We start from the raw sequence: 25316 nt of genomic DNA, 5'->3' as shown, positions 1-25316 counted from the left end.
CAGTCATGCCTTCCCTTCTTGGACGTGACTAAGATGGCTCATCACTTAGGTCACTCATCTGTGACCTTGATGGATCATGGATCCCAACCTTTCAAGGTCAGTGCAGTCATGGAAAACTCTGGATCCACCAGGGGAACTGGTCTCTAGAGGCTCTTACGGCAGACAGTCCTTTCTCACATAAGGGGATGGGACTGGATCTTCTTGGACAGAAGGCTACATTGCCCATTTGGCCTGGGAAATTCCTGACAGTCCCAAATTCTGATGAGGAGCTCCTAAAATCTATAGGCAGTGGGTGGAACGGAGGTGAGTTCACAGGCTCTGGTGTTCTCTGCTGTTGCCGTTTGTTCCCCTAGTTCAGCAGCTTGCAGAAGGAGATTGAAGAGCGAACCAATGACATTGAGCTCCTGAAGGGGGAGCAGGTGAAGCTGCAAGGGGTCATCAAGTCCCTGGAGAAGGACATCATGGGCCTCAAGCGGGAGATCCAGGAAAGAGACGAGACGATTCAAGATAAGGTAAAGGCACATCCTCTGTCCCCCCTCCACTCCAGCCTGGCTGGACCCAGGCCATGAGGACAAAGCTCTAGACAGAGTCCCTGCCTTTTGAGCTCAGTGGGGGATGAGCTATCAGTGAAGTGCCTACCGTGTGGGTGGCACTGGGCTAAGTGCTGTAAATGCGTCCCATTCAATTCCCCCCAAAACGCCAGGGACCGTGAGCAACCCAGTTGTATAGCTCAGGAAACTGGTCCCAGGGTTAAGTGTCTCACCCAGGGTCCTAACAGTTTATAGGTGACAGACTTGTGGTAAGAGCCTGAGTGCTGACTGCCAGACCCCAGCTCGCTTCTGTGCCAGGCATCCCAGGGTGACCATCCCTTGGACTAGGGGCAGCTCACCCACTGCATCGCCCGTGTGGTCCCCCTGATCAGAGAGGAACTCCCCTGCGGCTAGCCCTGTAACCACTGGGTAACCGCAGAAAGTGAAATCACTCTTCTGGATAGCTTTCTCACAAAACAATAAGACAGACACATCACATGTTGTGAGGTACACCACCTCTGTATCCAAAATCTCATCTCCTCCTGAGCAAATCAAGGCTCCTCACCCTCCTCTCACCCCCTCTGCCGTTGTTGCCTTGGTTGGATGCAACTTCCGGGTGGTTGAGAACCTGGGTTTCAGCCTAGTGAGCTAGGTTCCCGGGCAGCCGCTGACCATATGACAGCCTCAGGCAACTGATCCAAGCCTTGTTTTCTCATCTGTGAATGGGGCGCTGGGGAGAGCATGAGACAGTGTCTGCATGTCATTTCTGCAAGTGAGCATTTGCATTTATATCTGGGCATTTTTTTAGGTAGGAGCCAGAGCTCTCTGCAAATTCTTAAAGTGTTTTTTAATTAATTTTTATTGGTGTATAGTTGATGTACAACGTTGTGTTAGTTTCACGAGTGCAGCAAAGTGGATTGGTTATCCATGTACACATATCCACTCTTTTTTAGATTCTTTTCACTTATAGGTCATTACAGAGTATTGAGTACAGTTCCCTGTGCTATAAGTAGGTCCTTGCTGCTGTTGCTAAGTCACTTCAGTCGTGTCCGACTCTCTGCGACCCCATAGACGGCAGCCCACCAGGCTCCCCCGTCCCTGGGATTCTCCAGGCAAGAACACTGGAGTGGGTTGCCATTTCCTTCTCCAATGCATGAAAGTGAAAAATGAAAGTGAAGTCGCTCAGTCGTGTCCGACTCTTAGCAATCCCATGGACTGCAGCCTACCAGGCTCCTCCTTCCATGGAATTTTCCAGGCAAGAGTACTGGAGTGGGGTGCCATTGCCTTCTCCAAAGTAGGTCCTTACTAGTTAGCTATTTTACGTATAGTAGTATGTATATATTAATCCCAATCTACTGATTTTTTGTCACCACCCGCCCCCCGCCTTAAAGGGGGGGTTTTCACAAGAAAGAGGGTAAGACCTTTAGGAAATTGCACCAGCCTAACGGATTTAACAGCCTTCCATCCCACTTCCCAAATAGGTCCCTGCCTCCACACTCTGTAATCATTTCAGTCTCCCACTTTAAATTCTTTTGCAGCTCTCAACTGCGTGTGGCAAGGGTCAGCAACCTTTTTTTTCTGTGAAGGGCAAGGTAGTAAATATTTTTGCCTTTTCAGGCAGTGTGGTCTCTGCCACAGTTGCTCAGTTCCGCTCCAGTAGCATAAAATCAGTCATAGACAAGACATCAATGAATGGGCTTGGCTATGTTCCAATAAAACTTTATGAAAATAGGCAGAAGGTCAGATTTGACCTGAGGGCTATAGCTAACCAGCTCCTGGCCTCCTGGATAAATTCTCAACTATTTAGACCCTTGCCTTCCTCCCCCTTCCCCTCCAGTCCTATTTCTCACTGCCCCCGTCTACCACCACCCTAACTCATGCGAGTTCTTCTCAGCACCCTCAATACACACCATGCCTTCTGTGTGCCAACCTCTTCTACAACACCTGTCACAGTGTAGGTTTACACTTGTTGGCGCATCTGCTTTCCCAGCTAGTATGTTTCCTCTTAAGGGTAGGGACTGTGGCATATTTCTATTTGGAATTTGTAACCTTGGCAAAAGATCTCTGTTCAGTAAATAACATGTAAATCTGCTCTCCAGTTGTCATTGCCATGCAACACATTGCCCCAGGACTTAGTGGTGAAAAACAACTGTTTCATTATGCTTGCAGATTTTGTGGGTCTAGAATCTGGACAGGGTACAATGGGATGGCTTGTCCTTGTCCTCGATGTCTGGGGTCCTAGTGGGACCTCAGATGGGTGACTCCAGCAGCAGTGGGCTCAAAGACCAACAGCCAGTGTGGCTTCTTCAGCCCCCTATCCAGTCCCTTGGCCAGCATGGCTGGAATGCTGGGCTTAGCTGGGACTGTTGACAGAGCACCAAACATCCTATCCAGCCTACAGGTCTCAGAGCGGTGGGACTTTTGACATAACAGGTGGCCTCCCCCAGAGCATGTGTTCCAAGAGAACCAGGTGGAAGCTGCTCGATCTTTTCCAAGATAGCCTGGGAAGCCACACTGCATCACTTGAGCTGCATTCTTTGGGTTACAAGCAGACCGTAAATCCAGCCAGACACAAAGGGAAGGGATTAGACCCTGCCTCCTGATGGAGAAGCGTAAGGTCATATTGTAGAAGAACGTTTGGGATGAGAGGTGCTCTCCAGGTGAGCTTTCTTCCATGCAGTCAGCCACACCCTGTCTGGATGGGTGAGTGAATGACTGAAGTCTGGCACAGAAGCTGGGGAGTCAATGGTGCCCCTGGTGGGGGAGCCCCCCTTTGTGTCCCCTCAGGAGGTCACAGGATTTGTGTTCTGTGCCTAAAGGGATTCCATACCAGGGCCTCCGGATAGCTGTCTCACACCTCCCTGCTCTCACCCACAGGAGAAGCGAATCTATGATCTGAAAAAGAAAAATCAGGAACTAGAGAAATTCAAGTTTGTGCTCGACTACAAAATAAAGGAGCTGAAGAAGCAAATTGAACCTCGAGAGAATGAGATCAAGGTGATGAAGGAACAGATTCAAGAGGTGAGAGGCCATCTGGACACCCTGGCCTTTGTCCCGACCATTCCTGGCTGGGGTGGGGGTTGGGGGGCTGAAAGCAAGCTCTCCTCACAGCCTCTCTCTGCTCCCAAGGTCCACACCAGCCTCCACTCTGCACAAAGTGAAAGTGAAGGCCTAAGGAGGGGTCCAGTGGTGCAGAAGCAAAATGCTTTGAGCTCTGGCTTCCCCCGGGCCCTTGGGTGGGATTTAACCTTGTTCCTCGCCCGCCTCCCCGCTGTGCCGGTGTTCTGGGCCCTCGAAGGGAAACTGCAGCCATTGAGGCTTCAGCCACCAGGGGGCGATGTCTACTCAGCCACCAGCTTGTCCTCCAGAAAGTACATCCCTCTGGATTCAACATTTTTTTCTCAGACTAAACATGTTGGCGGGAGCCCTACGTGAGGCGGCCGTGTTTGGACTTCATCTGATAAGGAGTAGGAAATCCTCAGAGGCTCTTGAGCAAGAGAATGGCAAAATGAAGTGTGTGTTCTGGGAAGCAAACAGGATGAAGGCAGACAAAAGAGAGGGCTCCTGAGAGTCCAGTGGGGTACAAGTGTTCCCCGTGGGCCCCCCTGCCTTTCCGTGTGGCGGTGTTTACCTGGAAGCCTGCCCATGCTGGGCAGAGAGCAGCTGACTGGGGTCCATGGTTGATCCACACCAAGGTGCTTCAGGTAGAACTCTGGATGCCTTCTAAGGCCTTCCCTTGGTAACCCCCGTATCCAAATCACTGATGCCTGTCTGATTGATCTCCAAATGATGTTTCAGATCCAACCCTCCTTGCCCTCTGCTGCTACCCACCACTCCAGTCCACACCTCCCTCCTCTCTCTTCTGGACTTGACCCCAGCCTCCAGTCTGTTCCCTACATCGACACCACAGCAAACTCCCAGTGGTATCCCATCCCACCTAGAATAAAATTCAAACTCTACCGAGGCCCCTGAGGCCCTGCATGATCCCACCTCTACCTGTCCCTCCAGCCATATCTCCAGGCTCCTTCTCCAGCTCTAGCCTGCAGGCTTTCTGACAGTTCCGAGGACAAGCCACGCTTTTCCCATCCTGGGACCTTTGCAAATCTATTCCCCCTGCCCGGAAGGCTCTCAGAATGACGATCACCTCACTGGCTGCTTTGAGTTTTTCACATCTCAGCTCCTGTGTCACCTCTTCAAGGAGGCCTTCCCTGACCATCCTCTCCAAAACAGCCTCCTGCTCCCCCTCCATCTTCTCTAACTGTGCTGAGCAAAGCTAAGCGTAAAGGGTATAGGATGTACTGATAGCTGCATTAGAACTGGCTCCACAATAGCTATGGTGGAGAAAAGCAAAGCCTTTTCTCCAGGAGGCCCAGAAAAGAGGCCAGATGGTGCGCTCGGTTCAGGGCTGATGCATCCAGAGAGGACTTGTCCTTGTGACGATGACTTTCTCCCTGGCCTCTGGGATAAGGAAGAGTGTTCCCAGCTGGCCACAGAGCAGCTTCCTGGTGGCCTCCTGCCATTCTTGGATGACCTCAGGGCCCAAGAATGGCAGCCTGAGCAGATAAGGAAGAGCAGGGGCCCCGCCTGCCTGGAAGGTCGATGTGCCGATGTGCCGCAGGCCCTAGACCATCACTGCCTCCCTTCTCGCCCCACTGCATCTGACATTTGTTAAATGCATTTCAGGTTGGGGCATCTGACATTTATTAGGTGCATTTCAGGTTGGGTCAGCTGTCTTCCACTGCCACACACCTGAAAGATTATTCACTTTCCCTTCAGTACCTGGACCAACCGTGACTTTGATCCTCAGCAGGGAATATGCCCCCCTCACTTTGGGAATGAGTCAAACAGGACCCCTCCAGCCCCACCACAGGTGCCAGCCTCAGCCAGGGCTGCTATCTGAGCCCAGTTCCTTCCCCAGGGGCCCATGACCCAGGGGCTTCCATCTGGGGGTCAGACACCTTTGGTCCACTTGCTGCAGCCCTCCCTGGGAGTTCCTTTCCCTGCAAGAAGGAAGCTGCAAGTCTTCGGCGCCTTTGTAGAGCTGAGACCTCTCTGCGTGGAAGGAGAATACTACCCGCCCCCCCCACTCTACCCCAGATGCTTTTCCAGCTTCTCTTTGATGAGTCATGACTATCTCCTTCCTAGGGCAGGAGTTTCCAGAACCTTATTTTCCTTCATACGTTTTTCTTTCTTCATCTAGTGCGGGGTTTCTTCTCCTCGGCACTATTTACACTCTGGGGTGGATAAGTCTTTGTTGCGGGGGAGAAGGGCTATCCTGTGCCTTGTAGGATATTTAGCAGCTAGATGCCAGTAGCAACCTGCCCCTCGCCCTCCCCTAGATGTGACACCAAAAATGTCTCTAGATGTTTTGCCACATGTCCCCTGAGGAAGCACGATGCCTCTCCCTAGCGCCCCACCCCATTGAGAATCTCTGAACTGGATGAGTAACACATGACAAGTAGATGGAATTTCCCCAGCAGGAAAAGGACCCTTGTTCCCCTATACCACCTAGTCTCCTGGCTGTCCAGCCAGTGACTCAAATTTAACATATTGCACAATTTTTCTGTGAACTAGATTTTTTTTTTTCTCAGCGTGGTTTGAGGCTTTGCTCATATCACTTCCTTTCTAACCTAATCTGCCGTTGCTGACTTTAAGATTGTAGAGAAAGAGGCACAGCCAGCTACAGGCACTCAGATAGACCGTGGAGAAACCCCTTTCTCTCTCTCTTTTTAAAAAGTATTATTTATTTAGCTATGTCGGGTCTCAGTTGCAGGGTGTAGGCTCAGCAGTTGTGGCATATGGGCTTAGTTGCCCTGAGGCATGTGGGATCTTAGTTCCTTTACTAGGGATTGAACTCCTGTCCCTTGCATGGCAGGGCAGCTTCTTAACCACTGGCCCCACCAAGGAAGTGTCCCCTTTCACTCCTGTGGCGGCCATTTCCTCAGTCTGGGGCGGCGGCCATTTCCTCAGTCTGGGGCAGCAGCCTCTCGCCTGGGCCACAGTGGCAGCCTCCTGACTGGCTGTCTGGTTCCAGCCTTGCTGTCTCCATCAAGCCTTCTAAGGTGCACATCAGGTCAGGCCACACCTTGGGAGAGAGCTGTCAGCGGCTCCCTGAACTCTCAGGATAAAGGCCACGCTTCTGACCAGTTTAAACTTCTGGCCAGGATAGAGTCTGCGCTTCTCACCATTTGAGCCTCAGCCCTAGAGTCCTGGATGACCCAGCTCAGCTGACCTGTCCAGCCCCCTCTCCCCCTTCCTCACATGCACCCCCTCCAAGGTCCAAGGGTGGCTGAACCACTTGCAGCCTGCAGAGATGCACCAGACTCCTACGTTTCTGGTCCCTTCTGTGCACGGCCGTTCTCCCGCCTGACATTCTCCTTCCCGACTTTCCCTCTAAACCCTATTCCTCTTACAAAACCCGACTGAGCATCCCTTCCCTGCGGGCCACCCCCACCCCTCCACTGTGCACACACAGGGCTCTTTCTATCCTGACTGCAGAAGATGTTTATCCTGCTCCACCTGAACTTCTCATTGACTTCCCGCTAATCCCTCTAGACCCAGGGCTTCTTGAAGACAGAAACTGCCTCTCACTCAAGTCTGTATCCCCCATGCCTTTGACAGCCGGCCAGTCCTCTCTAACAGATACATTCTTTGGTTAGCTGTGCAAATAACCACACTTGCTGTGTGTCCTCTACCAGGCGGCTCCACAGAGCTCTGCAAACATTGCATGTTTATCTTATCATTCTTCTTCCAGAGGCAGATTGTTTCAGGCCCCCCTCCTTTCCCTCGCTTTCGCTCCCCCTTGCCCTTCTACATCTGCGATGCATTCATTCATTCACATGAATGTTTACCGAGTGCCACCTTTATGCCAGGCATTGGGTCAAAGGGCTCCTCTGTCCATACAAAATGCTTCCAGTAATTAGGCTGACATTCTCCTAAACGCTGCCCCTCCCTGTCCACGATGTGGCTACTTAGGGCTTGCTGGTACTTCAGAACATGACTGGGGAGCCTTGTAATCTGACCAGAGGGCCTGGGTTAGAGTAAAGGGGCTATTCCATCCAGTCATGAAAAAACCCAGTAAACTCCCCCAACCTCCCCCCTCAAAAAAGTAGTCAGCAAACCTCTCTAATAACAGGAATGCTAGTGTCCACCAGATTTGGCCTGTCAGTCAGACTGTACTCCTTTGCTTTTGGAAGGAATTAAATCCGTGACGCGCTCACCTACAGCTGGCCTCCTCCTAATTAGAAGGTCTGATTGTCACTCACAGGTCTTTGGTTAATAGCAACACAACAGCAAATAGTCTTTCAGGAGCACACAGATAGCTTCTTTTTCTTTTGAAAATAAGACACTCTGAGTTGTACTTTTCAAGAACTTTTCAACAGAATGATCAGGCAAAATTCCCTTCTCAGCCTCCTCTTTCCTGTTTGATGGCTTAGACTTGGGACGCCTACATGCTGGTCCCATCAAAACTTTCTGCTTTAGAGTCGGCCCTGCTGACGTGTGGCCCCAAAGAGTCAAGATTCACTCACGAAGCTTCACAGAGCAGCAAGGAAGGGGCTTGTCTGCAGAACCTTGCCTCAGGCTCCAGGTTCCAGTAGTCAGGAGTCATCCGTTTATAAGGAATTCAAGAAAAGAAGGTTGAAGTAACAGAGAAACTAAGGAGGGAAAGTTCATAGCCTGGCTATAGAAATACATGATCTGGGCTACCATAACAGCCAAGGGGGTCGGGAGCTTCGAGGATGGCCAGGAGTAAAAGGAAAGGTTTGTTCCAAAGGGGGAACTAGAAGGGAGGTGCCCTGGTAGCAGGGGAAATACTCCCACTGGAAGACTTCAGTTCTCAGATTTAATTTTCATGCTCATACTTTCTTCGTGGAGGCACCATTGGTTTGTAATGTCATGTTAAGTTTCATGTTACAACACTCTATTTCTACTTCCGTATGCACGACAGCGTGTATAGTTGGTTCCCATCCATCAGCAGAGAGTTGCTCCGCTTGATCCATGTTGCCCGCTCTGCCCTTCCCCCTCTGGGAGCCACCACTCGGTTTTCTGTATCGTGTGCATGGTTTGTCCATTTACTTTGGTTTTTGCTTTTTTTCAATTGAAGTATAGTTAATTTACAATGTTCTATTCAAGTGTATATTTAAGTCATTCAGTGAGATATATATATATGTATACACACACACACATATATGGGTTTCCCTGGTAGTTCAGCTGGTAAAAAAAAATCCACCTGCAATGCAGGAAACCCTGGTTCAACTCCTAGGTCAGGAAGATCCCCTGGAGAAGGGATAGGCTACCCACTGCAGTATTCTTGGGCTTCCCTGGTGGCTCAGACGGTAAAGAATCTGCCTGCCATGTGGAAGACCTGGGTTCGATCCCTGGGTTGGGAAGATCCTCTGGAGAAGGGATAGTCTACCCACTTCAGTATTCTTGCCCGGAAAATCCCATGGGCAGTGAAGCCTGGTGGGCTACAGTCCATGGCGTCACAAAGAATTGGACATGACTGAGCTCCGCACAGTATAAGATACTGAGTATAATTGCCTGTGCTATACAATACACACTTGTTTACCTATTTTATATATAGTGGTGTTTATGTGTTAAGCCCAACCTCCTAGTTTATCCCCCCCCCACCCTTAATATCCCCTCTGGTAACCATAAGTTTTTTAATGTCTGTGAGTCTATTTCTGTTTTATAAGTAAGTTCATTTGTATCATTTTTTTTTTAGATTCCACATATAAATAATATCATACGGTATTTGTGTTTGACTTACTTCACTTAACATGATAATCTCTATGTCTATCCATATTGCTGCAAATGACATTATTTCATTCTTTTTTATGGCTCATATTCCGTTATATATATGTACCACATCTTCTTTATCCATTCGTCTGTCAATAGACATTTAAGTTGCATCCATGTCTTTTATATTTCAAAGATGAATGAAATCATACAGTATTTGTCTTCCTCTGCCAGACTTGTTTCACTTAGCATAATACCCGAAAGGTCCATCCATGTCATTGCAAATCTCAAATTTTCATTCTTTTTATGGCTGAATAGTATTCCATTGTGTGTATGTATATATATGTATGTATGTGTGTGTGTGTATATATATATAACATATATATATATATATATATATATATCTTCTTTATCCATTCATCTGTTAATGGACACTTAGATTGCTTCCATATCTTGGCTATTATAAATAATGCTACAGTAAACATAGGGGTACATATCTTTTCTAATTACTGTTTTGGTATTTTTTGGATGAGCACCCAGAAGTAGGATAGCTGGGCCCTCTGTTAATACTTCTATTCTTAATTTTTTGTGGGATCTCCATACTGTTTTCATAGCGGCTGCACCAATTTACATTCCAATGAATAGTGCACAAGAATTTCCTTTTCTCCACATCTTTGTTAATCCTTATAGTTTCTTGCCTTTTTGATAATAGGCATTCTAACAGGCATGAGGTGATATCTCATTGTGGTTTTGATTTGCATTTCCCTAACAACTAGTGATGTTGAACATCTTTTCCCATGCTCATTGCCTATCTGTATGTCTTCTATGGCTTACTTTCTTATTCCTGACTCTTTCCCCGCTGCTGTCTATAGATGGAAGCCGAACTGGAGCGTTTCCATAAGCAGAACACACAACTGGAGCTGAACATCATAGAACTGTGGCAGAAATTAAGAGCCACTGATCAGGAGATGCGCAGAGAGAGACAGAAGGTGTGAGAATTTTCAGAGTCTGGCAGCTCTTGGATGCAAGAACTGGCACCTGTCTGCAATGGGCAGCTGGCTTCCAAGAGACAGAGCCAGCCCATCGCTAAGTTACATTCCTATTTTAACTCGCATTCTTTACTTGCTCACATCCCTGCCCTACTTGAGGCTCGTGTAAATTTACATGACTGAATCCATCTGAGACTATAAGATGACTTTGGGTAGAGCAGTCAAGGAGGCGGAAGACAGTGTTATGAGGATGCTTACAACACCAGCTTGTGTGGCCTGGGGAGGGGCATGCTCAGAGAGGTCCTCTGTAGCAGGTGGTTAAAGGCTTGACCACCAAAACAGTGCTGAGCTCAAAGGACCTCAGAGATAGCCTGTTCTGGTCTCTGTATGTAATAAACAAGGAAAGCAAGGTCAGAGAGATTATGAGATTAGAAACTTCACGCAGCACCCATAGCTATTTAGCACATAGAGGCCAGTCAGCGCTGGAAACCCAGTCTTCTGGTCCTGGGCCAGGACTTGGCTGCACCCCCACCCCCTGGTGGCTCAGACGGTAAAGCGTCTGCCTACAATGCAGGAGACCCAGGTTCAGTCCCTGGGTCCGGAAGATCTGGAGAAGAAAATGGCAACCCACTCCAGTGTTCTTGCCTGGAAAATCCCATGGACGGTGGAACCTGGTAGGCTACAGTCCATGGGGTCACAAAGAGTCGGACACAACTGAGCAACTTCACTTTCACTTCACTTTCACCCCCTTGCACAGAGCACCTCATAGTGTTGGTAGAATCAGATTGAACTTTTCCATCTCCCACATCAAGGCTTGACTCTGGACTATATAATACTAGAAGCTGCAGAGCTATCAACGTGAACTGACACAGATCCTGCCCTTTCCAAACGGAAAAGGTTGACAGGTGGTTTATGATGTGTGCATAATAATTAACCATGCAAGGTAGAAAGTTATGGAGCATGATTAAATGGGCTGTAGGGGCAAAGAGAGAGAAGAGGCTCTCTAGGTCAAGGGTAGGGGAAGATGGGTATCTGAGACAACATGGTGGAAGAGCCCAAATTTGCAGATGAACCATTCTGCCCAATTTTGTCATTATCTTCCCTACCCACTCATTCGTAGCAACCCTCAGGAAGGAGAAGCACTGGATGAGCTAACTAGGGGGCAAGAAAGCTCCAGCCTGGGATCCACACAAGGGAATCAATGCTCTCCATCCTGGCTCTGAAAGGAGTAGGTGACCAGTGGTACCTCCTTTAGTCTTTTAAGGCCTGTGGTCCTGGAAGAAATCCAGAGCCAATAAAGAAATCCATGTGTGCAGCCTCTTAAGGATGCGAAACCTTTCAGGCCAGGGGCATGGGAGTTCAGTGCCTCCCCCGCGGGCCTGTGTGCCCCTCCTGGTCTCTGGACCCCATGTGGCCCCTGGCGGTCAGTGATGAGTCCCAGATGAGGTGTTTCTTGTCCCTTTAAGCAGCCACAAGGCTGCAGCCTCTGTCCCTGGAGAGTCCCTGCAGGGCCAGAAATAAATGCCTCTGCTCGCAGGAGCGGGACTTGGAGGCGCTGGTCAAACGGTTCAAGACGGACCTCCACAACTGCGTGGCCTACATCCAGGAGCCGCGGCAGCTGAAGGAGAAGGTCCGCGCTCTCTTTGAGAAGTACGTGCAGCGGGCAGATATGGTGAGCTCTGCCTCCCAGTCCCGCCTTCCCCTGTCCTCTGGGCTCTCTCCTCCCCCGTGGCTAACCCCTTCTGCCCTCTCAGGTGGAGATCGCGGGGCTGAACTCAGACCTGCAGCAGGAGTATGCCCGTCAGCGGGAACACCTGGAGAGGAACCTGGCCACTCTCAAGAAGAAGGTGGTCAAGGAGGGCGAGCTGCACCGCACAGATTACGTCCGCATCATGCAGGTACCCACACGTGCCCTCGGAGACCAAGCCATCAGAGACGAGAAGGTCTGCCCAGGGCCCCTCCGAGACCACTGTCCTCGGGGCTCCCCCAATGTCCAAGGGAGCCACCAGCTTTCTCCAAAGTTCCTGCTTTGACTCATCTCCTCTGACCTCCCAGAGCTCATCCCGGCAGTGACCATGGCTCAGAACCCCACCCAAGGAGGTTTTCTCAGCATTTCCATGCCCACTCCTGCCCTTCCAAGGCCCATTCATTTCTGCCCCATTTCACTTCACCATGCACCTGTTTTTTTTTTCCACCCCCTCATCTTCATGCAAAGCACCTCCTGCACCCTGCCTCACTCCTCTCCTTGACCCTGGTTTCCTCTGGACCTGCGTCCACATGGCTTTAGCTCTCCAAGTCACTCCCTCCATCTCCTCTTTTCTGTTTCCCACTCTTGTTTCACCTTACTCTGTTCTGCTGCTTTTTAGTCTGCTACCCGTACCATATGGTCCCTGCTGGCCAAGTCCTCTCCTGGGAGCATGCCTGTCTCCTCCCACCTCCTCTGGCTTTTCTGATGCATCGGGTCCCTACTGTTCTCTTGGGTCTGAAGCCAAACACACCCAGCCTATGGGTTGTCCTCCGCCTGATTTAATGAGGCCTCCCAGGACCCTTCCTCAGGCTATTCGGAGAGCCTAACCCCATTACTACTGCTTCCATTCAAGTGCACTTTCAGGACTGCCAGGCAGGATTCTGCCGCCAGTTTCTATCTGGGTATCAGTATCATCTGAGGCAGTTAATGTGAATTAATAGAAAGAGAAAACATCAGAATTACATTTATAAGGCACATATCTTTTACCGTTTGTATTTCTTTAATGCTATAATTTAAATACCGGAATGGGGATGAGCTACAGTTGGACTGAAACAAATTAGTTCCGAACACAGCTGGGAAGAGCACAGTGCAGTCTAGGCCAGACCCAGGCGTGGTGGGCCTCATGCCACTTTCCAACCAGCCCCTGCTTAAAAGCAGCCCACGGCCCAGCTCCTGAGTCCTGAAAGCAGCCAGAGGCCCAGAGATGGCAGTGGATCCAATGGATGGGACTCTTCGCAGCAGCTGATACACAGAGCCATTGCTAGGGGTCTTGAGTGTTCCCAAGCCTGGAGAGCCCCCATGGGTGCTGCATGCAGCATGCAGGGCAGGGGAACCAGGGGGACTGCAGGAGAGGTGGTCAGCCAGTGACACTGCTGACCTCTCATCTGTGACTCACCACCAGAGCACAGACCTAAGGGGTCCTCCAGGGGCTGGGTTCCTCACTCTCTGCCAACCGGGCCCCCAAAGCAAGTGTCAATCCTAGGAGAAGAAGGAAAAGGAAAGAGAGCGGAGACCACAGGATAGACAAGAGTTCGAGCGTCAGCAGGAGGCTGCCCGGGGCTGGCAGAAGGTCCCCCTTTGGCTCCCCCGTCCCCCAGGGACTGCCTGCCCACTCCTGCTGAGCCAGGGTGAGAGTCGGGGGAGCAGGAGCAGAGGGAACCCAAGCAGAGAACCCTCATGGCAGGCAGAAGAAGCCGTCAACAAGGAGCTCCCCGGAGAGTGTTTGCTGCAGCAGCATTGTAAACCTGTGTGCTGCAGAGCCCTGCAGATGCATAGAAGTGCCGCAGACAACCGCAGGGGGCAAGGGGGGATCAGGACACAGGGCTCTGGGGCCCCACCATCCCCTCAACCAGAAAGACGCCTTGCTTACTTCAGTGGGCTCTGTGTAAGATTTTGTTTGAAAGACGTAAAAAAAACTTTCAAAACCTCTATTCTAGATGATAAAAATTGTTTCCTTCTTTGATCTTAAGGGCCAGGCAAGGTGTTGGGTCGACAAAGCATAGCCTTGTCTCAGTTCAGAACCGGTTTATCCTCCTGCTAGCCACTGTTGCTGGCAGGTTCGGGGGAGGGGAGATGACTTTTCAAATTCTCCAGGAGCCACCTTCCTATCTGTACAAAGAGGAGAAGATGCCAACCTCAGCCAGTGACTGCGAGGATTGAATGAGCTAACTAATGTAAAGCATCAGGCACTGGCCCTGTGCAGAATAGGGGTTCTAAAAATGCAGTTTTCCTTCCCTTCTCCTGAGCAAAAGACTTACTCAAAAACCAAGGCAAAATCCAATAGGAGAGCCTAGAAGTCCATCACAGCATGGACTGGGGGTACCCGTGAGCTGGGGGCATAGGAGACAGCATGATGCAGCCAATTCCAGGCCTCCCAGCTGGTGGCCTGGGGCACCCACTGCCTTGATACGTGTTTGTAAGGAACTGCGTCTACAGGAACCAAGGCCCTGACACTTAAGTCTCAAAGGGCCGAGGAAGGCTGGGGCAGACATGGCATCTGAGAGAAACTTGTTAGAAGACACAGAAAATGAAGTCAGTGTTTCATTTGTATGTTCAGACAGGAGCACTTGTCACTCATTCTCATGCATGCTTGCAGATATGAAAATAGGATTTGCAATAGAATACAAATATCTAGGACACATACTTTATTCATTCAGGACACATATTTTGCGGGCTTCTCACATGCCAAGCTACAGGCTGACCATGGAGGATTCCCAGATGAATGTGAAGACTTGCCTACTCTCATGGGGCTCACCTAGGGAAGTGGAGCCAGACACAAGTAATTACTGCTCCACACCAGGCATGTAGTCCGGCCAACTCACTGGAGAGGTGGGCTTCAGCTAGGGGGCGTGGCATTTGAGCTAGGCCTTGAACGGTGAGTAGAGGGGGTAAAGGAGCAATTGAAGAAGAACCTTCTAGGCCAAGGATACAACCTGAGAACAGTCAGAGAAGATTGAGACCTTTGGGGTGTTTGGAGACCCAGGAATCCTCTGACCTAACTTTATAGCAGAGCATGGGGGCAAGGAGAAAGGGCCTGCTGGAATGGTAGGTAGCTTAGGGTCACGTTGAAGGGGCTTTTTGTGTCACACCAAGAAGCATGCAGTTTATCTTATAAGCTGGTGCCACCCAAGTTTTCTTAAGTAGGTAGGGGTGTTATCTGTTCTGGAAATGTTACCTCTGTGGGCAGAAGGGAAAGACCAGTGGGGAAAGGCAGGTGGCAAGAAAACCCTTTAGAAGATGACTCTCATGTTAAAGAGAGATGCCAGGCCTTGGGAGGGAAGGTTGTGATGTCAGAAGACATTTCGGAGTAGAGATGATGAGTAGAAGTGTCAGGTTGGATGTGAGAGGAAGGCTGAAAGAGAAACAGAGAAATGGTTCACTTGTACATTTAGGCAAGTGGCGACCCCACCAGCTGTGGGCTCGGGAAGGACACCACTGGATGCAGGGCTCCCAAGTTTCTGGAATAAATCGTTGCCTGCTTTTTGCACACTAGCCAGACACTGCTGTATTCTTAAAGATGTCAACCCAAAGTAGGCCAGTAGGGGGTGCTCTAGGCATTTCCTCTCCATGCCCTTCTTCCTGGGAGTCTGAAGTTCAATGTCATTCCCATCTGGAGCTTTCTGGCATTGTCCTCAACCGAAGGCAGTCCTGGACAGCTTGGCATAGCCTCTTTGTTCAGAAGGCTTTCTATCTAAACAGACCTTGGCATCCCTGAGCGTGTCTCTTTCACATACCCCAAGTCCTGGTGCTCAGCGGATCAAGGTCAGATTTTTCCCTGCCAGAGGAGCTGTTGGGCGTGGGGCGGGGGGTAGCTCTGAAGGATTAGAGGAGTTCTTGTAGACCATCCTGACCAAGGAGGGATCCAGAACAGAAGTCTCAGCAAATCTGTTAAATTCACATTTTAATTTCACAAAACTACTCAAGGCATATACAGTTGACCTCAGTGTGACCTCTGGACTCCCCAGAACACGGGCCACCCCAGAAAGCCCTCTGGTACTACTTTGTACTAAGGCAGCCCCACTTGTACTTCTCCAAACTTCCTTGGCCATCATCCTATGTGAGGTGTGGATGGAGGTGATGTACATCAGTGGTGAGAGAGCAGAGCCTGGGAGGTGCCTGTGGGCAGACACAACCAGATCTGAATCCCAGCTCTGCCCTCCATGCACAGCCTTGGATTCTTCTTCTGAAACTGAATCTCATTACAACTTCCTCGTAAGGTGGTTGTATAGATCAATGATGTTGTGTATGCAAATATCTGATACGGTGCAGGAATCTAGTCAGCTGTGATGTTATTATCTTATTGTTATCATCATCAAGGGCTTCCCTGATAGCTCAGTTGGCAAAGAATCCCCCTGCAATGCAGGAGACCCCAGTTCCATTCCTGGGTCGGGAAGATCCACTGGAAAAGGGATATGCTACCCACTCCAGTATTCTTGGGCTTCCCTCGTGGCTCAGTGCTTGCTCCCTCTTAGCTCTGGGCCTGAAACACTCTTCCCTGCCCCCTGCCTCCACAGGGAGGCTTCCTTACACTGGTGACCCCCTACTCACTCTTTCAGGGCATCTCTCTACATTGGATCCACGCTGGACCCCCCACATCTGGCATAATAAGCACCTAATAGGCTTCCCATTTTTATGAATGAATGAACAGAGTGGAGGAATCGGGTTATGCTGAGTCCTGGGCCTCAGTGATGCTCTAGTGAGGACTGAGCCATGTTCTAGAGACCCATCTAGGAGGCCAGTCTCATAGAGGTGTCCAGGGCTGGCAGTAGGGTCAGAAATGCGTAAATCAAAAGGTTGCAGCCAGAGATCCCAGTCTGGCGACACGGTTGTCAGGGTGGAGGGAATGGCAGGGGCTCCACGTGGGGCCACCACAGTGGCAGAGGAGAGATGCTGAGAGCTGGTGATGAATGAACACGAAATTCAGTTCAGACACAAAGTCGACAGGGTTGAGTGACAAGATGAATAGAGATTGCCTGGGAAGAAGTACCTTAAAATGTTTCTGAAGAGAACTGGGGAAATGGCACTTTTAGTCTCTGATCTTTATTCTGATAACTATTCCTTTATTGAATGAGGCAGAGGAAGTGAAACTAAGTGACATCAATTAAGAGGAGGTGTGGAGAGAGCCCCTGAGCGGGCTGGCGTCTCCAGGGGCTCCCTGGGGCTCTCCGAAGACTCCTTTCTATCTGGTCTCCCCTGACTTTACCCCCTGATTTGTAATTTCCTCATTAGGAACATTCATCTTATTCAACTTGGCATCTTGCATTAGTTATTCATTTGCTCATCCCTTCCACAAATATTTATTAAGAACCTCTTATGGGTCAGGCAGAGTCCAAGGTCTTAGAATCCAATGAATACATATTTAATTCATTATGTCATGATATAAAGTCAGCAGGGAGGAAACCGATCATCTGGGAAGAAAATGTGGGCTGTGCATCTCCAAGATTTGGGCTGTTTAAAGGGGTTAAAAATGAGGAGAAAACCTGCTGACTTTATCAAAAAATAGGCACAAAGCTGAGCCTGAGAGAACAAAGGAGTGGCAATAATTGGGCATTTCATCCAAGAGGGAGAACATTTTTTTTTTAAATGAGGAATAGTGAAATTAAGTGATATACTATAACTCTGAAGGCAGATCTGACCTGCTTAGATGAAGAGGCACTGGAGGGAGGGCCTGCCAGGGTGTCTGCAGTTCACATCCTCATAACAGAGAAGGCTTATCCCACTGGCTGGGAGCAGCGCTCAGGATCACCCTGTCCTCTGGGCTCAGACTCCCCACTGGCCCCTCTGAAGACGGAGTCCCAAGCTGAAGCACAGCGTGTTTCCGGAACTGGTCCATCTTAGGTAGATTTGGCCAGTATTTGCTGTGTCCGTTCAGTTCCTAGGAATCCATCCTGGTCATTCAGGCAGGGCTAAGTGCCTTTGCTGTGTCCTACACCTCCATCCCAGTAAGGTGGCCACCTCACTGAAGTGTGCCCAGACCCCTCACTAAACCCTAAGCTCTTCAAGTAATGAATGGAAAAAAGCAACGTGTAGTGCAGCGCTGAAGAGCTCTGAGCTCCGGGGCCGAGCTGGGTCAGATCTGTATAATGTGGGTAAGTTATATCACCCCTCTCTGCCTCGGTTTTCTTGGCATTCTGTGATTGTAACAGAATCTATGCGTAGGGTCACTAGGAAACTTCAGTGCATTAAGTCCATGAAAAGCCTTGTTGTCGCTATTGATGGGAAGAGCCTGGATGGATGGGAATGGTGCATACTGTCTGTATCTTACATTGTCAGAGTCCACCTGAAGGTGAGTCAGCTGATACCTCAAGAGACCAGTCCACGAGCCAGAATAAAGACTCATGCCACCAGAGGAACCAGAGATGTAATCTGGATCCAGGACCAAGGCTGACCTTCCCCACACCCTCAGCCCCAGGTCAGGGGAGGCCCTGTGCCCGCTGGTCACTTGTCCATCTACACTCACTCTCTCCTCCTCCTTTTCTATAGGAAAATGTCTCCCTGATCAAGGAGATTAATGAGCTCCGCAGAGAACTGAAGTTCACTCGCTCCCAAGTCTATGACCTTGAAGCAGCTCTGAAACTGACAAAGAAAATTCAACCAGAGGTTTCAGAGACAGGTAATGTCACCAGTGGCCAAGAAAGATAGGCACTGGGATCCAGGGGCCAGAGGCAGCCACGAACAGGTCTCCTCTTGGCTTCCAAAGCTGCCTCTCCCAAGCTTCCTCCTGCATCAGGTCACACCCACCCCACGGCCTCCTGGGCACCTCTGCATGCCACACGCCCATTCCCCAAAGGCTTTGTGAGGACCCTACCGCATTCAAACACTCACAAATCCAAAATCCTTGGGGTTAGCTAAGGTTTCAGAATTCAGGATCGTTCAGATCTTAGGAAGAACGTACTATATATACTATACATTACATAACATCCCTAGAGGAGTCTGGGGCAGTGCCCTGAAATCAAACATATTAGTCTTTCTGTAGTGAAACATATGAATATTCACACTAAAGTTCATGAATCTGAAATGCTTTCCATTTTTAAAGTTTTTAGCATTTTACAATTGTGGGTAAAGGATTGTGGATCTGTACAAAGAAAATAAAGGCAAAAAGAAGGACCAGAAACTATTTAAAGGGAGAGTGGGAAGAATGACCCTAGAAATGTTAAACAAGTTAGTTATTGCCGTTATAAAGTTCCTCTGAATTTCTGATAGCTAAGACAAAAAGGGAAAAAATATAATAGTTTATATAGCTCTCGTATGGAGAAAGGACCTTTTTTCTGGAGAAGCAAACCTTACTCTGGTACTAAATTCTATGAGAAACTTAATACATGGAGCCTTATGTATTATATATAATACATAAGCCTTATATATAATACATAAGCCTTATAATATATATAAAATTGTGTGTGCATGCTAAGTCACTTCAGTTGTATCTGACTCTTTGTGAGCCTATGGACTGTGTAGCCTGCCGGGCTCCTCTGTCCATGGGATTCTCCAGGCAAAAATACTGGAGTGGGTTGCCATGCCCTCTTCTGGGGGATCTTCCCTACCCAGGGATTGAACCTACATCTCCCACCGCTCTTGGATTGCAGGCAGATTCTCTACCCCTGAGGCACCAGGGAAGCCCATATGTATGATCATATATATAGACTTGTCTCACATGCCATTTTTGTTGGAATTGAAGAGAAGTTGAGAGACTCAACTCTGTGAGTAGTACCAGAACAGTATCAGCTCTAAAGAACTGACATGAGAGTACCACATGTGTTAACACGGCCGAGAACCTGACTTCTTAGAGGTAAACCCATCTTCAGTTAGAAGTGACGCGTAGATGCGTCTGTGAATAATTGCAAAACTTCTTTTAAAAAAATATTTCAAATATGCCCAAGCAGTGTAGCAAATAACCGCTTGAGACCTCCTCAGGACACTGTACAATATAGCCAGGTTCTTCTTACTGCTACTGGTTGGCCAAAAAGTTTTTTGGGATTTTTTCTATAAGCACTTCAGAAAACTCTTAACAAAACTTTGTCTAGCCCAATACAATGGAAACTGTCAGACACAGACAGAAATTAAGAGAAAAGTCTAATGAATTTCCACAGGTCCATTCCACCAACTCGAACAAGTGTCACCTCCTATCACTCTTGCTTCCTTGGTATCTCCAGCCCCTCCCCCAACCCAGTTATTTCCTCCCTTATCCACAGTAGGTTATTCTGAAGCAAACCAAACATCATGTCACTTGTTTCATAGAGCTTTACTCAAGGGAGATTTCATCTCTGATAGTTGAAGACAGGTATTACCAGTTGTCTGCCTTGAAATGAAGAAGGCTGGCTTCTGATTTGGAACGTGGTGCCACCAAAACAAGTTAGCCCCAAATACACATTCCCAAGTTGTTTAAAATTAACCAGTTCATTTATTAACAGTTTTAAACTAGGCAAAGGCAAGTGATGCCGGCCCAAGAAGGTGGATAGGCTGAGAGGCCTTGGTGTGCTATACCTTCCCAGAGTTGCTACTCTCCCCAGGGCTCCAGGGCTTGACTGAGGAAATGGTTACCAGGAACACTGAGTAACACAGGGAGGATAAAAGGTCAAGAGTCTAGAAGAAATCAAGAGCCTAGAAAGATCAAGAACCTAGAAACCACAGCAAAAGACAAGACAGAAGGAGCAAAGGCAGAAAGAGGAGCCAGACTTCCCCTAGAAAGGTTGAATGCTGAATGCTGGCCTCATCAGACCAACTAGAGGTCCAAGGCAAGGCTGCCCACTGGCCATTGCTGACCACTTCCTCTTTGGTTGGCTATCTCTCTCTTCTTTGGCCATCATCATCTGTTCTTTTCTACTTTTTCCTCCAGGGAAGGGGTCTGCAGTGGATAGGAAAGAGACCCCTCTCCCACTGAGAGAGAAACTTGACTGTGGTACGGGAGCTGGAGACATAGTTTCTCAGTGTAGAAGGTGGCAAAGTCATTCATTAAGGGCAGAGGAGAGGGTGGATTTGACAGTTTCTTGGATATGATGCCAAAAGCACAGGCAACAAAAGAAAAAAATATAATAAACGAGACTGTCAAAATTTAAAACTTCTGGGCATCAGAGGACACAATCAACAGAGTGAATAGGCAACCTATGGCATGAGAGAAGATATTTACAAATCATAAGTCTAATAATATATGTCCAGAATATATAAAGAACTCCTACAACTCAAAAAAAAAAAAAAAGAAAGAAAAACTACCTGACTGAAGAATGGGCAAAGGACTTAAACAATTTTTTCCCAAAGAAGAAACACAGATGGCCAACAAGCACATGAAAAATGCTCAGTATTACTAACAATTAGGGAAATGAAATCAAAGCCACAGTGAGACGCTGCCTCACACGCATTTGGATGGTTACTATCAACCAGGCCAAACCAAACCAAAAAGAACAAAAACAAACAAACAAACAAACAAACAACAACCCCGGAAAAGACTAAGTGTTGACAACGGTCTAGAGAAACTGAAACACTGGTGTCCTGTTCATCTGAACATAAAGCAGTACAGCCACCATGGAAAATAATAAGGTGTTTTCCTCAGAAAATTAAAAATAGAACTACCATATGAACCAGAAATTGCACTTCTGGGTTTATACCCAAAAGAAGTAAAAGCAGGGTCTCAAAGAGATATTTGTATGCTCATGTTCACAGCGGTGTTATTCACTTCCAAAAGGTGGAAGCAGCCCAAATTTCCATCAACAATGAGTGGATAAATAAAATGTGCATGCATGCTAAGTCACTTCAGTCGTGTCCGACTCACTGCAACCCTTTGGACTATAGCCCACCAGGCTCCTCTGTCCATGGGACTCTCCAGGCAAAAATACTTGAGTGGGTTGCCATGCCCTCCTCCAGGGGATCTTTCCAACCCAGGGATCAAACCCAAGTCTCCTGCGGCTCCTACACGGCAGGCAGATTTTTTTACTGCTGAGCCACCAGGGAAGCCCTAAACTGTGGTATAGAATGCAATGAACTATCATTCAGCCTTAAAAGGGAAGGAAATTCTGACATGTAACGTAGATGAACCTGAGGACATTATGCTAAGCCAGACACTAAAGAACAAATACCGTATGATTCCACTGATCTGAGGCACCTAGGGTCATCAGACTCATAAAGACAGAAAGCAGAATGGTGGCTGCTGAGGTTGCAGGCAAGGAAGCCGCGGAGCTGTATAATGGGTATGAGGTTTGAGTTTTTCAAGATGAAAAGAATTTTGGAGACTGATTGCACAACAGTGTGGATTTACTTAACACTACTAAAAAGTACACTTAAAAATGGTTAAGAGAGTAAATGTGATGTTGTATAGACTTTATCACAATTTTGTTTCTAAGTGGGAGAAAGGAGTTGGAGTAGGGATTGAAGTTCCTAAGTGCCACTGTGGGGTATGAGAGTTTGCTGATGTACATAAAGTCCGTCTTTTGGAAACCAAGAATTCGACTCTCACGTGTTACTTTTTCTGGTAGTGTGCAGCAGGCCAGATGTGAAATTGGAAACCCTGGATGGTCGGGTTATCTCGGGTTTGGGCTAGGCAGGGTGCCTGGGGGCAGAGCAACAGGGCATCTAGAATACCAAAGTTGCTGTCATGATGATAGAAGAAATTCACCATGGGTCTAACTGGACAGAAAAGGGAGTGAATCTAAGAGGAGCCCATTTGGTGGGTAAAACATGGAGTTGTCCAAGAAGATGAAGTCTCAATTCAGCCAAAGAAGAGGTGAATGGAGCACTGGAGTGAAACACCCTGGACGTGACGAGGGAAGGGAAGGTGCAGAGCTGGTGGGCAGGCCAAGCACGTCAATGCAGAGAGTTGGATCTTATGAGGCCAGGCAGTGGAATGAGCCGTGGGCACCAGCATTGCCCAGGAGGAGGGCTGAGAGTCTCAGGGGACATCCTCAGGGAACATGCGTGAGTGACCACAGCCGGAAGCGTCTCCAGGAGCAGGTTTACGTGAGGACAGGCAGCCTGGAGGCCAAGCTGCATCAACAGGGAGAGCGGCACCCTCTCTCTGTGGGGGTGTGGGGGTGTGGGGGATGAACAGCGCGCATGGAGGGGCCTCGGGGGCAGACAGACTAGGGGGATCAGAAGACAGGCCGGGCTGAGGTCAGGTTCTGCATTTGCCTTCTCACTCCAAAGCGTGTCTTTTCACTTCTCCACTGCTAGACGGCGAAACAGCGCCTCTCTTTATTCCTAGCATCTGGGATGGAGTGTCTACCCCATAGTAGGTGCTCCATGAACGTGTACAGGGGTGGGGGTAGGGGCTGGTGGGGGAAGGAAGGATAAGCCGCTTTCAAAAACCTTTGCAGCAGTCCGGGAACAGATCTCCCAAGCCTAACCCTGCCCTGTCCCCTGCAGTGTCCAGCGAGGACCTGCCCAGTGTCCCTCCCACCATGAGGTTGAATGTGCAGGAGGAAACTGGGAGAATCATCGAGATGCAGCGCCTGGAGATCCAGCGCCTGAGAGACCAGATCCAAGAGCAAGAGCAGGTCCCCGGCTTCCACCCCCTGGCTGGGGTGCAGCTGCCATCCCTCAGCGTAGAAGCGGATTCAAAGGCCCAGACCAAGTGACACCCTCTGATGAGACATCTCCAGCCTCTCCGGAAGGTGCACCATGCTCCTGTCCTGGACTGTCTCTGGGCTGCAACCCAGACCACACAAGCCTCTCCCCCAGGCGCGGGGGAACATGGGACACAGGCAGAATAAAGGTGTTGGCCCGCAACCACATCCAACTCTCCGCTTAGCCACGGAGCCGGGGAGAGGGGAAGGGAAAGAGGAACCCTGAGGCCCAGGTGGCTTCTGCTCACCCAAAGCCACCGCTGGCAACCCCTGTCTGGACACCCGGCTGCCCGCCCCTGCAGAGATCCCATGCCCCTGCCCGCACCGGGCCTCAAGGGCAGGACTGACTGTCACTTCTGACCTTTTTCCTCTGCCAGCTGTGTCAGCCTCAGACAAACCTTCCTACGTTTTCTTCTCACTTATGAAACCTAGGGAGGTTTTCTGAGGATTTTCACTTCTCTGTGAAAGTGAGGGTACCATCAAGAACACGGCACAGTTGGTAGCGTTCCCCAATGTCTTCCATCACCTGTGGACCCCGGTGGTAGGACTATGCTCAGAGCTCTGCCCTTCCTTCTGTTACCCTCCATGCCTCTCTGCACTTGTCATCCTCAGTCTGCAGGCCCTGCCCCACTCCTCCATTTCTGGGGGGTGCCTTTTCCCCACGACCCCTGTACTGGCTGGCCCAGCCACACGCACCAGGAAAGGTGGGGTTTTTTTTTTTTTTGAAAGGTGGGTTTTTATGCACTAAGAACCCAGATGTCCTGTCTTCTCCCACCTGCAGAGGTCAGACACCCTTCTAATACCCAAATAACAAATATTAAGCCCCCAGCCTCTGCTGGCCCCACTGGTTGTCTTAAACCTGGCATTTCCAAGGCGTCTCCCCATCTTTCCCAATCTGCTTTACCCCAACTCTGGGCACTGCTCTTGAGTTAGTTTTCTAAGTAAGAGCTGAGACAGAGCTGTCAAGCTTGCCGAGGCTCTCCCGAAGGCTGAGAACAACAAAAAGAGATGCAGAGCAGAGTCTACATGGATCTCTCTCTCTCCTGAGCAATTCCCCACCCCCACCCCCAGCCCACGCCCTTTTGCAGGGGCCAGCTTATTCCCTCCAGACCAGGGTTCACCCAACGTCCCCTGCCCACAGGGAGACCAGGCCCAGAACATTATCATGCCGAGTAGATGGACTCTTCTGGGAACTCGGACTTCTCCATCCCAAACTAGCTTTACCCTCTGCAGAAGAAACTGACTCAGCATGAGGTTGGGGAGGTCAGCAGGGCCAGATGGTGTGGGATCATGAAGGCACGTGACAGGTAGGGAACCGTCCAGAGGCCACCACTGAGCCACTGAGATTCACTCCCCGCTGCGTCCCAAGCTCTTGCCAAGTAGGCCTCCTTTCAGTTCCTTGCCAAATTCTTTCTTGCCCCTGGGTCTTTCCACATACTGTTTGCTCTGCCTGACATAGTCTCACCTCCACCCCTCACTCAGTGAACCTCTCCTCATCTATCAGATCATAGCTGAAATGCACCACCTTAGAAAGACCTTCCCTGACCCCTTCTTCCCCCACTTCATCGTCTTCCCTCCTAGTGAAAGTGAAAACAGTGTTAGTTGCTCAGCAGTGTCCTCTTCCAATGTGTCCTCTTTGCGACCCCTTGGACTATAGCCTGCCAGGCTGCTCTGTCCATGGAATTCTCCAGGCAAGAATACTGGAGTGCGTTGCCATTCCCTTCTCCAGGGGATCCTCCTGACCCAGTCTCCTGCATTGCAG

The 25316-nt window shown here is 49.3% G+C and overlaps 1 protein-coding gene across 1 annotated transcript in view; it reads left to right on the top strand.

The window, feature by feature from the left end:
- The window catches only part of CFAP57 (cilia and flagella associated protein 57), a 67104-nt gene extending 43393 nt beyond the window's left edge, over positions 1–23711 (top strand). The window contains exons 16-22 of the mRNA XM_043461644.1: positions 354–512; positions 3408–3551; positions 10142–10258; positions 11796–11930; positions 12013–12156; positions 18489–18618; positions 23355–23711. Coding sequence (XP_043317579.1) covers positions 354–512; positions 3408–3551; positions 10142–10258; positions 11796–11930; positions 12013–12156; positions 18489–18618; positions 23355–23566 — 1041 coding nt within the window. The 3' untranslated portion in view covers positions 23567–23711. The remainder of the gene's footprint in view (positions 1–353; positions 513–3407; positions 3552–10141; positions 10259–11795; positions 11931–12012; positions 12157–18488; positions 18619–23354) is intronic.
- The last annotated feature ends 1605 nt before the right edge of the window (positions 23712–25316 follow it).

Source organism: Cervus canadensis, chromosome 2 (assembly GCF_019320065.1).
Source record: "Cervus canadensis isolate Bull #8, Minnesota chromosome 2, ASM1932006v1, whole genome shotgun sequence".
Classification (NCBI taxonomy): domain Eukaryota; kingdom Metazoa; phylum Chordata; class Mammalia; order Artiodactyla; family Cervidae; genus Cervus; species Cervus canadensis.
Note: the sequence above shows the minus strand (reverse complement) of the source record. Positions and strands in the feature narration are given on the sequence as shown.